General features: G+C 39.7%; 1 protein-coding gene across 2 annotated transcripts in view; it reads right to left on the bottom strand.

Annotated features, from left to right (window-relative positions):
• Sgcd (sarcoglycan delta) overlaps positions 1 to 12,976 on the bottom strand; it is a 408,884-nt gene that overhangs the window by 218,741 nt on the left and 177,167 nt on the right. Inside the window, exon 3 of one of the 2 annotated variants that reach the window (XM_028777651.1) lies at positions 5,205 to 5,306. The exons of the other annotated variant lie outside the window; for it this stretch is intronic. Within the exon in view, the coding sequence (XP_028633484.1) occupies positions 5,205 to 5,306 (102 nt within the window). The remainder of the gene's footprint in view (positions 1 to 5,204; positions 5,307 to 12,976) is intronic. 2 annotated transcript variants of the gene reach the window in all.

Here is a 12,976-nt window from a genome sequence, read left to right as displayed (position 1 = left end):
CTACCTGCCACCAAGCATGCACACACTCTCAAAATGAAAATGGAGAAAGATGGAGGCCTCACAGTTTCTGATGTCAAATCAGACCATGCAGCAGTCTATAGCTGCAGAATAAAATCAAACACCCAGCTCAGCCAACAGAATAGAGTACCAAGAAACTAATCCACTCCCACACATTCAACTACTCTTTATTATAAGAACCAAAAATCATGGTATTGAGAGAACAGGCCTTTTAATAAATGCTAATGAGTAAAATACACACACACACATACATATTCACATGTCAGGGTAGAGAGAAGAGAGGTACACAGGCAGAGAGAAGGAATTTCTTTTAAAACATGAGTACACTGCAGCTGTCTTCAGACATATCAGAAGAAGGTATCATATTATAATACAGATGGTTATGAGCCACCATGTGGTTGCTGGGAATTGAATTAAGGTCCTCTGGAATAGCATTCAGTGCTCTTAATCACTGAGCCATCTCTCCAGCCTGGAGAGATGGAATCTTTATCTTATCCTATACTCAAAACATCACCATAACATGGATTAAAGCTTAAATACAAAACCTAAGTTGATAAAGCTACTAAGAGAAAAAAAGGCTGTGGTTGATCCTGCTTGTGATTTTTCTTTTCTTTTCATTTCTTTTACTTATTTTCTTTCCCCCTCTCTCTGTCTCTCTGTCTCTCTGTCTCTGTCTCTGTCTCTCTCTTTCATTCTTTCTTTTCTCTTTTAGTATAGGAAGTAAAATCAAAGCATAAAAGTAAATATAAACAAATAAACAAAATTCTATCTAGCATAAATAGTTCTACTTGTCAAACACCAAGGAAGTAATCACCAAAGTGAGAAACCAACCTTGGCAGTGGGAGAAAACATCTGTAAGACATACAGCATCTAACAAGAAACTGATATTAACACATATAACAAGCACACCAGACACAATACTAAGAAGAGTAATTTAAGAAAAGGCAAGAGACCTAAGTAGTAGTCTTTTTTTTTTCAAAAGAGACATGCAAATATCAGGCCAATTAAAAGTATTTTTAGGAATATTACTAATGATTGGTGAAATGTAAATGAAAATTATGAGATGTGGTGGTACATATATGCTTACATACTATTGGTGTGTGGGTACCTAGGAGATGAGAACCTATGAACACCCTCATAAAATATGAAGAACTCTTGTAAGACATAGTGATTCAGCTCTGAAATTATACAGGTAGTTTTTATGGCAATGAGATGTCAGGACTCCTATGTTTATTCCAACATCACACAAGAGCCAAGACATGGAGTCAGTATAAGTGTCCACTAATAGATGAGTGGGTGAAGAAAACTGTGCATGGGTACACAGTAGAATTTGACTGCAGCCTAAAAATGAATCTCTTCCAGATGTAAGAACATGGAGAAAACTAAATGAAGTGGAACTGCTGAGGCACAGAAGGGGAAACACACACTCTCAGTACAATGCAGAAACTGCAAAAGCTGAAGTCACAGAGACTGTGAGTAGAAGGGTAGTGATCAGGGGTGGGGATGTAGTCATTGGGTGCTGACTTTGGTTATCATGTAAATAAGTTCCATGCATAACTTGGAAGCTGGAGTTAATAGTACATATTATCCATTTGAAGTCAGCTTAGAAAATCTGCATACCAACAGAAAAGGATTCTGGTAACATCTTGTTTGTAGTTGTCACTTCACAATATATGTCAGGATATTATTAAAGCTATATGATTTGAACATACATAATTGTGCTTGTCAGTTATGTAATCAGTAAAAGCTGAGGTGGAGACCCAAGAACTAGATGACTATGGAAAATTTAGGCACAAGAGAGAAAAAGTAGAAGTGAGCCAGAAAGAAAATGTAATGGACATAAATACTTATTTTTTTTAAAGAGCCCAAAGGGAAACAAAACAAAATCTAATTACTTGACTCATTAATGAAGTATAAACATTTGCAATTCTGCAAACCAAGGTCTGTGGGCAAGGGGTCTTAGAGGACATGAGGAGCACATGATATAAATGAAGGGAATGGCTGGATATGGAACACACTGACTGGTAGAGTCTGACAGTCCAGAGAACACAGTGGGCAGAGGAAGTGATGTCTGGGGGCATTCAGGTCTCAGTGGTTAGCTGGTCCCATCAGCCATCAGGGCATAATGGGAGTCCCTCAAAATGTATTCACTCCATGAGAAGCTTATTAAACAGATAATGCCCCATTAGTGAATAGATTTGATATAACTAGTCCCCTTTGTTGAACCATTCATCATTGTTTGGGGGGTTCATTGTCCCAGCACCTTGACTCCTCTCAAGGGCTGAGTCATGTATTCCAGCCAACTATCCTTAGTAGGAAACCACCAGGTGTGAGCCAGTTTGTAACACCCAACTAGAAAGACAGGAAAAGTGAAGTTCAGCTCAGCAGTATGGCCTTGAGAATTTGTAGTCGTGGAGTTTAGGTCTGTTTGAGCTGCTTTTAGCAAGGGAAGTCCTAGCTCTTATTTTCTAGGCATTACTGTCCAACCATTCAATGCAGTGACTAATAGAATTCAACTCTCAGGGGCTTTGAGTACTCAGCCTAGATATGTCTTGATAACTCAGGTTGGTGGAACCGGTGTTCACTGATAATCACTCACAGTTGTAAATTTATTATCTTAAGTGATTGCCACAGCATCCATCAATTTGTAGTGATTTGATCAGGACTTCAACCTGCACTAAAGGAATCAGATATGGTATTGAATGTTGTGCGGATGGTTTAACTTATCAGTTCTCAGATCAGTGAAACAGAAAACCAAACTAGAGACAGTCATCCCTTCATTACTCCACCCCACTTAGAGAGGCTCTCAATCCCATTCAAGGGTGTGAGTCGATCCTGGTAGGGAAGAGCAGAAAGAGACACCCATGAAACACACCAGTGGTGATGTATGGTGCAATGGTACTGGGGATAACTTCAAAGAGAACAGAAAACTGCTGAGTAGTTAGAACATGAAGCACCACTCAGGGCTGCACTTCACTGGTACACAACCATCATCCTTTCCACCTGCCTTGATGGTAAAAATAGTTTGTACAGATGCTTGTTCAGCTATGCAGAGGGAGGTCTATAGACTAGCCCCAAAGATTTGATAATAATTTCTTTATTGCTTTCTGTCAACACACTTGTTTTTCCTTGTGACATTTCAAAGAGATGCAAATTCCACTCATAGCAAGCAACTCTCCATTTACCTTTCTATCTTCTGATGTTCTCAAAGAGATAAAAGTCTATACCCTTGAACTACAGTCTCATATCTCTTTTGAGAAAACCAAGAGAGCCTAATTGCATGTAAAAGACAACACTTTCTTAAGTTAGATACTAAATAGACGGTTTTAAGAGAAAAAGCTTCAGTAAATGACAAAGGCATTTTGTGCTTGCTTTTTTTTTCTTAATGAACATCATATATGACTCTAGGTCTATGAAGTTCATAAGAATGCAAAGTAATAATAGAGTAAAGGAAACATATCAGTGGTTGCTTAGAGGTAGGGGAGGACAAAATGGTTTTAGTGTGATAGAGAATTTGAAAAGAGACAGAAAGAGACTTCTGGCAGGGGTGGACATTTTTATGGTGGTGAGGTTTTTATGTGTAATTTTGTATGTGGCACACACATACACACACACACACACACACACACACACACACTTTTTAAAAACAAATTGAAAAAAGGAGTGCCAGGTCTCACTGGGGGACTTTGAATTGCATTCCGTATGGATTCTGTATGTGATGAGGATGGAGAGCATCTCCACAAGCAGCACACGATACCTCCAGCAAATACAGTTCCCGCCCTCTATTGCACTGACACCAAGTTGCTGATTTTCAATAATTATATAAGTCAGTGCATATTATGTAAATGACGGTTTAAGGAACTTTCTAGTCAGTCTTGGCTTCCATGTGGACAGCGATTAATCCTATGCAATGTGAAGGTCTTAATAAGCCTTATTAAGAGATCATTTCCAACCAGTGATCTCTACTTCACAAAGCACAAACCTATATAACAAAATGCTGTGCATCAACTTCCTCATCATTGTGGACAGACATCCAAAAGAAGTGACATGACGGGTGGGAGGAGACCATCTATTTTTTCTCCCATTTTGCCCATATAGTCTACCACTGTGTGTAGCAGGTATGGGAGCTGGAAGCTGTGGGCCTAAGTGTGAGCTTGCTTGCTCACATGTGTAAGGATCATGAAGCACTGAGTGACAGGAAGCAGAGCTGGACTATAAACCTGGAGGCCCTTCGCCAGTGGCACACTTCCTCTGGTAAACCTCCACTTACTAAACAACCTATCAAGAAAGCACTGGCAGCTGGAGAGTGGCCGGGTGACACATGAGCCTGTGGGGGACAATTTACAATTAGACTGTAATCCTAACCAACCAATAATAATAAACATGGTTTTTACTACTCAGATTTGGTAATCCTGACTAATGAAGGCACATCATGTAGGAAACATGCATCTTACTATAGGAAGAATAATGTGAAACTTAAGGAAGAGACTACTTAATAAAAAGGCTTTAGAATTAGATTTCCAGAGTTGGAATCTTTGCTCTATGCTTTTATATTATTATTTTTATTATTATTATTATTAATTATTATTATTCAGGACAGTTTACTTATCAATGTCTTAATTCATTAATCTATAAAATGAAATAGCAATACTTCCATCACAATGATGAGCCTATGGATTAAATGAGATACCAATTATCCATGCAAGGCCAACCTGTCCCTCAATAAGACATACCATTAGTCATTAGATACAATGTTAGGTCATGGTTGTTGATAATGAACTGATTCTAGACAGCATGGACCACAACATATAAAGTGTAAATGAAAATCAAAGTTCTGATTCATTAGTTCTGTCTTCACCAATAACTTTGAAATGATTGACAAGTAAGAATATTAGTGATACTGCCCTTCACAGGTTTGGTACCAGTATTTTCCTGTGTTTAATGCCTCTTGGTTCATAGCACCATCTGGAAGCTGCTTAACAGCGGCTACCAACATCTAAGCCACAAAGGGACATGATGAGATCATCTTACTTGTTGATAGCACCACAGCTATGAGTACTATCTAAGTCTTCAGGTTCAAACACCAATTCATCCACCATCCCAATCTGTTGTCTCAGTGGCTAGCAAGGTAGATTGGCTCAGATTTAAATTTCAGAGCATTGATTGTTTTCTCATCAGAAACTTACTGGTCGGGACTTGATTTCTTTGGCGTAGAGAGGTTGTAAGAATTCTGAGTCTCCTTCTAGCTTCAGACCCTTTTCTGTGATTCTTAAGTTCCCCATTCCATCCTGAAATAGACACACAAACACAACAGGGAAAATGTGATGAGCTAACAGTTCAAGATACCCCAGGCTGTCAAAAATTGAAACCATTATTGCCTTTTCCTTCCTTCTTCTTATTCTTTTTTCTTTTTCTTTTTTTTTAATATTTGCAGGAGTGAGACGAGGGGAATCCAAACGAACATAAAATACCAGGAGGCATTGTTCAATACAATTATGCATATTATTTTTTTTTGCTCACTTATTCCAGGCAAATTCTATTCCAAGAATGCCCCTGAGTCACTGACTTACAGAGAAAGAAGCCCCTATGCCTAGGATGCACAGAGCAAAGGAAGTAGGAGAGGCAAAAAGGATGATTCTCTTAGTGGAAATGAAAGATTCCATTTCCAAAATTCCTTGTGGAAATTTCACATCAACAGCTTATAGTCAAATTGAGTGTTTGCACATGCTTTGTTTGGCTCCTCAAACATTTGAGACGTCTAATCAGTGACTAGTACTTTAAACAGGATTTGCTGTGCTGATGTTAAAATATATTCAAGGGCAGAAATCTTTTGGCAGCATCTATATACTTACCACCCATTTTCAACAAGTATCAATTTGTGGTTATTGTTATCTACCATGCCCACTTAGATTCTTCCCTCCCCTTGCTCAAAAATAATCCAAATACCATGTATATGACTGTAATTCCTTCTGACAATCATTCCTTAACATCAAACACAAAATATCAAACCCTAACAATGATTCATATGTTGATATCAAATACCCAGTATGAGCATTTACATCTTAGGGATAATATATTTTTCTAATAATTTGCTTATTTGAATGGCATTTTTCTACTATTATTGGTTGATAGACAAAATACTAGGTAGTTTCCTAAAGTCTCCAGGCAGTATTTCTGAGAAAAATCACTTACCTATATTTTCCCAGGCAAATAGGTTTCTGTATTCATTCATTCTCATATCTACTCCCCGTGTGTGTGTGTGTGTGTGTGTTTGTGTGTATGTGTGTGTGTGTGTATATGTGTGTGTGTGTGTGTTTCACTTTATTTTGATAAAAATACAATGTCTTTCCACTGTGCTTATCATCTCATATATGTTCCTTTGACTGTCGTATTTTCTGTAAACTGTCAGTTACATTAGGAGCCTTGACCAGTCTCTGAGTTTTCTAGAAAGAATGTATCCAGAATATATTGTAGAAAATAGGATGTTTGTTTTCTATTGTTTTCATGAACTACAAGCCACAAACTCATTAATACTAAACAACATAAATTTTGTATCTAATAGTGCTTAATGTTGGAATTGTGCTTAAGGATTCATGGAACTAAATTCCAGGTGCTAGAAGGGCTGGTTTCTTTGAGAAGATTGAATGAGAATCTCTTCCTTTGTTTAGCTTCTATGGGCTTCTCACAGCCCTGGCCTCTTGACTCCATTCCACCCCCAAAGTTAGTAGTGGTTAGGTGAATAATCACTAACTATTCTGCTAATAGACCAATGTTATATGATTTCATTAGGCTTGTGACTTCAACAGGCTAATGTTAATATTGTCAATTAAACAGGATTGAGAATCATCTGGGAGATAAACCTCTTGGGATACTCCTGAGGTATTGCCTACACTATATTAGTTTCCTGGCATATTTGTATAGAGATTATCTACATTAGGTTAATTGAGGTGGGAAGATCCACCTTAACTGTGAGTGCCACTATCCCATAGGCAGATATCCTGAACTACATACATAGATGGAAGAAACAAGTTGAGCACAAGTATTCATTGCTGCAAGCTTCTTGACTAGGTACAATATTACAAACTGCTTCAACCTGCTGCCATGACTTCCCCTGTCAGGATGGACTGTTCCTTTCAACTGTGAGCCAAAATGAGTTCTCCCTTCATCTGTTTTTGTGAGATGTTTTAATTGGAGCAATGAGACAAGTAAGTAATACAGCTAATTCAGAGATGCTTTCCCTTCTACCATCACCTGCTCACACAATTCTATCTGCAACCTTAAATCCCCTTAGCCAGGAATAGTAGTAGCATCTCACAGGTTCTGAGAACACAGTATGGATATCTTTGGGATGTTCGAGATTTTCTGTTTGCCATGTAGAGTATTTTTCCACCAAGAGGCACATAGCATGCTTGCTATGATATTATCAACTATTGCGAATCATGGTTAGAAGGAGCCAAAATTTCACTAGAAGTTCAAAACAGACAACAGCCTGTTTCCATTAATGCTTCAGAACACACATGGTATTCACTCACTGATTACTGGATATTAGCCCAGAACCTTGAAATGTCCAAGATGCAACTTACAGGCCACATGAAGCTCATGAAGAAGGAAGACCAAGTGGGGGTGATTCGGTCCTTCTTAGAAGGAACAACAAAATACTCAAGGGAGCAAATATGGAGACAAAGTGAGGGACAGAAACTGAAGGAGGGGCCGTCTGAAGACCATTCCACCTGAGTATCCATCCCATGTGCAGTCACCAAAGGTAGATGCTGATGTGGAAGTCAGGAAGTGCATGCTGATAAGAGCCTGATTTGGATGTCTCCTCAGAGGTCTTCAAGAGTCTGACATATTCAGAGGCAGATGCTCACAACTAGCCATTGAACTGATCATGGGTTTCTCAATAGAGGAGTTAGAGTGAAGGACATTGGAGCTGAAAGGGTTTGTGGCCCCAGGACGAGAGCAACAATACCAACCAACCACAGCTCCCAGGGTCTAAACCACCAGCCTGGGAGCACTTAGGGAGGGATCCAGGGCTTCAGCTGAATACTTAAGAGTGGAGGGCCCTGCTGGGCATAGGTGGAAGAAGAGATCCTTGACCTCATGAAGGCTGGATGCCCCAGTTGGTGGGAATTTTGAGGGTGGGGAGGTGGGAGTGGGGGTGTAGGTAGGGGTTACATCCGCAGAGAAGAAGGAGGAGGGGTGAGGGGATGGGGGTTCCTGGGTGGGTGGGGGATGGGGTAAGGGGACAACATATGAAATGTAAATAAAACATCCAATAAAAATAAATAAATAAATAAATAAAGAAAGAAAGAAAGAAAGAAAGAAAGAAAGAAAAAAAAGAAATGTAAAAAAAAAAAGAGCACTGACTGTTCTTCCAGAGGTCCTGAGTTCAATTGACAGCAACCACATGGTGGTTCACAACCATCTGTAATGGGATCTGATGCTTGTTTCTAGCGTGTCTGAAGACAGCAACAGCTTACTCATATACATAAAATAAATAAATCTTTAAAAAGTTGGTGGTATAAATTGATTAAAAATGAAATAGGCTGTTGGTCTTTGTTTGCAGAAAGAAAGCAGAGCACAGTGATAAACTAAAGGTCTGCTCACTTTCATAGTTTCTCCTTCACAGACTGTGTCAAAGGTCCATTAAAATATCTTGACATCAGCATCATCTGAAATGGTTTCATCTTTCACTACAATAAGCAGTTGAGTGTAGAGCTAAGATAATAGTTGCAGGTCAGACCTGAAGCTTAACTTTCTTCCTAGTAGAATGTAAAAAGGGATACATACTACTAAATATGCATGATATATACTTTAAAAGACTCACTGACTTTTTCCCCTGTTCAAATGGTAAAATTGCTATTTCTTTAAGATAAGCAGGGGGATAGCCAAAGAGTTGGTTTCACCAGAGCAAACATGGCCCTCACTATTGGCAGAGAACCCTCAACATCAGGGACCACATACATGAGTGTGACTCTAGTTCTCTCAGTTGAAATCAAAACATGACAAGGTCTAGTGCTTGGCCAGATAGTAAAACATCTGAAACATCCCAATTGGACCTGGATGCTGGCCTTGAAGGCTGGGAGCTACAGAGTAGCATGATCTGGTTTTAAGGAAGTCTTCCTTCTTGCTCCCGTGATCTTCCTGCTGTATCAGCATCAGACAGGTTTTAATTCTGTCAGCACATTTGAGTCTTGAAGTGATGCCAAGTCCTATTTTAGTAACACTCACATGGCAGTCTCTTCCAGAAGGAGTTTTAATGGTGGGCATGAATTAGATTTGAACCAAGCAGGAAATGATATTAGGCAATTCAAAGACTGAATGAGAATGAGTCTTGATGGGGTGCAAGGCTCTGGGGTACTTTCTTCTCTGCTAGACACCCAGCTCCTAAAATCTTGCCTATGAAGCAGTACCTGTTCAGCAAATATTTTGGAGTGAAAGAATTCATTCATTCAAAATAAACATCACTTGTAAGTTAACAACAATGCTATTTTCAATAGATTTAATTGAAACGGATTTTAAGATGAAAACGTCACTGGTGGAAAATGTGTTTATTTTATGTAATCTACTGAGCACCCCAGATTAGCACCTGTCGACTTGGTGATTGATCACATGACTGACAAGAGCTGTAGTTCACTGTTCTAACCAACACCCCTCAGTAGTCCAGAAAAAGATGAGCCCACATGAAGTGTGATTTCTAAACAATGTTATCACTCTTCACACACTTTAAAGACAAAATATCCATCAACCAAACCATGTAGAGATGACAATCTTGTATAGTTGCCTTTGGAAATGTAGTGGAGGGTAGTGGGGGATGGGATTACAAAACTGTTAAAGTTATATCTATTACTGCGCTAGCTTCCAAATTTTTAGAACAGGCTTTCTCAACCAGGATGGGCAGGCCATTATCCAAAAATTGATTAATGATGGAGTTGACGTGATTGAAAAAAAGATCTCAGGCTTTCTATCTAGAAAACATATTTCTGTTTATATACAGAGTACAAATGCATCTTAAGGGAAGGAAGTAAAAAAATGAAAGAACTGAAAGCTCTTGTGTTAAGGAATTAGAATTTTTAAATAAAATATTCTTTGGGAATTTCATGCATGTATACAAAGTATTCGATTACAGTCACCTCCTACTCTCCACCTCCAACTCCTCCCAGAGGACCCTTACCCTGCCCCCCAACTTCATGTCCGCTCCCATCCTTCCCTTCATTTTTTTTGCCTCTATTTTATAACTCAGTATAATTCTAGCTGTTCATATGAACATGGGTGTTAGTTAAGCCATCAGTGAAATCTAGTCAACCTACGAGGATCACAGTCCTAAGGAAAACTGAATTTTCCTCCCATGCCTGGCAGTCATCAACTGTAACAGGTTCTCCTCTGGTAAGGGCTGGGTGCTCCTGTGACCCTCCCCATCCATGCTGGAATGTTGGCTCACTTGACCTTGTATAAGTCTTTTGCAGGCAATCACAGCTGCTATGAATTCAGGAGTGTAAGCATTCTATCATGTCCACAATACACAGTTTCACCCTAGCTCTGCCAACCTCTGCCTCTCGGTATTTTCTGTCTTTTCTCCATAATGACACTTTGACCCATGTGTCAGGGTGTTAGAATTTTCCAGTCTGTATTTTCCCTTAGATGGTCGCTTGTAACATCTGTGTCACAAACCGTCTCTTATGTTTTTCAGATTTTAAACAATAAAAAGGCCTTGGAAGGAGTAATGATGAAACTTCTTAACTGTACATGAAACACTTCTTTTTTCTTTTTTCTCTATTTTTTTACTCTTTTCTCATACAATACATCCTGGCTAGTATCCCCTTCCTCGATCCCCAGCCCGAACCTGCAAGCTTTCACATTCCTGCTTTCTCCCAGCCTGTCTATCCCTGCCTCTCCACAGCCTCTCCATCTTTTCCTTTTCTGGAGTGTTTACAGACATTCACCCTTGGCTAATAAAAACTTTCCCATCTCCATGCTCCTCTCTCCAGTCCTCGGGTTTTGTTGTGGATGTTTTCTCTACAGCTGCTGTCCCAAAGCCAGAGATGTTCAGCTCTCTCAGATCGCAGAGTCCCTGTGCCCTGCCTCTTGTCTCAGGGCTCTCTGTCATCTCTCTTATCTCCTCATGAGGTTTCCTGCTCTCTAGCTGATTACATAGCCATCCATGTAGATCTATATTCTCCCTCACTAGACTTCAGATGCCTCGAGGTAAAGCAATGCGTATTGTTTCTTGTTCTAATGGAATCTAGCGTATCATTCACATATCCCCAAATATGCAACTTGAAAAAACAGTGAGTGACATGTGCTAGACAAAAGGTTGTTTAGGAAGTGCTCATTAATGTTCATATCAGAACACTGACAATACAAGCTACCCTTTCCCCAAGCACGACACAAGGTATATTGCCTACATCATATTTCTTAATCCTTGCTCTCACTTGAGCTTCATTTCACAAATGAAGAAACTAAGGGCCTGATGTTCATTCTATCTCCCAAACAACACTCCTCAACATCACGTTGAGCAGTGCCCTGTTAAGCTCCAGCTGTATGCCAGCTGCCAGGTGAACTGGTATAAAAAGATACAGATGGGATTATCCCTTCCAGAAGCTCCAAAGCTAAAAGACAGAAAGTGAGTGGCATACACAATGGAAAGGCTATGGAGATAAACTAGATCTAATGTGGTGCCAGGGAGAGAAAAGTTTTATGGGCACTTTGAGAAAGATGGATTGTTTCATGTGGTTACAATATAGCCCAAGAATTACAGAGTAAAATGTCTGCTAAGGTAGTTCAAACCCCCATCCATACGGTAACACGCAAATGTTCACTGTAGTTCCGTTTGGAACAGAACAAGTGGAAACCACCAAAAATGTCCATCAGCTATAGATGAAAAAAAAAAAAAGGACAATATTCTTCATCATTGCAAAGGAGCTCTAGCTAGCAATAGGAGGAATGAAATATCAATATATTCCAAAATATGAATAAGCCTTAAAAACATTCTGCTAAGTTAAAGAAGACAGACATAAAAGCCCACGTACTGCATGATTCCATTTATATGTAATGCCCTGAGAAGCAAATCTAGAGAAACCCGGAGTAGATTAGTGGTTGCCTAAGGCTTAGTGTGGAAACAGGAACTGACTGAAGAGAGGTTTGAGGGATTATATTGAATGAAGTACTATAAAACTGGGTTGTGAAGATAGCTGCACAATGGTAAATTGACTGAAAATCACTGAATTATAAACTCAGTGTAGGAGAAGCTTAGAGTATGCAGATATAACCTTAACAAGGTCCTTTTCAAAAGAGCGACAGACTGAAAATAATGCTCACAAGGAACCTGGTTCAGGACTCAGCATTCTGTGCCTTGGAATCCCCCAAATCACTTCAGCATATCAGTTCAGAGTTGTACACTGGGTGAGAGAGGTGGCAAGTTCAAGAAGAGGCCAGTGACAAAGGCCTGGGATTGCCTGCCCTTTTTGTGACACTACTAAAGGACCAAGCTGGCAGCTTTCTGTTGCCATCATAGATGGAGATTCAGGAAGGGTTTCTCAGGAAAGGCAAGATGGAGTTTTTCACATAGGATACATTTGGGGATCAAGACAAACTGTGGGGGAAGTTTCACAGGCAGCTCCTGACCTTTTCTGAGGCGTAGGAGCCTGAATGTCAGCAGTGCTGGGAGCTGGACACAGCAGCAAAAGTGGGGGCCAATATGACACAAGAACACTGTGTCTCTGTCACACTTTGGATTCCTTCAGTCATGTGCTGGGTCATCAGAACTTCATGGGTATTTTCTTTCTTTGGTCACTCAGGAGGATTATGAGCTTTCTACTTCTTACACTTACTATGTTCTATTTAACATAAGGCTTAGGTATCAGAACTCTGTGTGTGTGCGTGTGAGGGGGAGAGAGAGAGAGAGAGAGAGAGAGAGAGAGAGAGAGAGAGAGAGAGAGAGAGAGAGAGAGAGAGAGAG

The sequence above is a fragment of the Grammomys surdaster genome, unplaced genomic scaffold (assembly GCF_004785775.1).
Source record: "Grammomys surdaster isolate TR1022 unplaced genomic scaffold, NIH_TR_1.0 313, whole genome shotgun sequence".
Classification (NCBI taxonomy): domain Eukaryota; kingdom Metazoa; phylum Chordata; class Mammalia; order Rodentia; family Muridae; genus Grammomys; species Grammomys surdaster.
The sequence above is the reverse complement of the archived record's forward strand: the minus strand, read 5'-3'. Positions and strand labels throughout refer to the sequence as shown.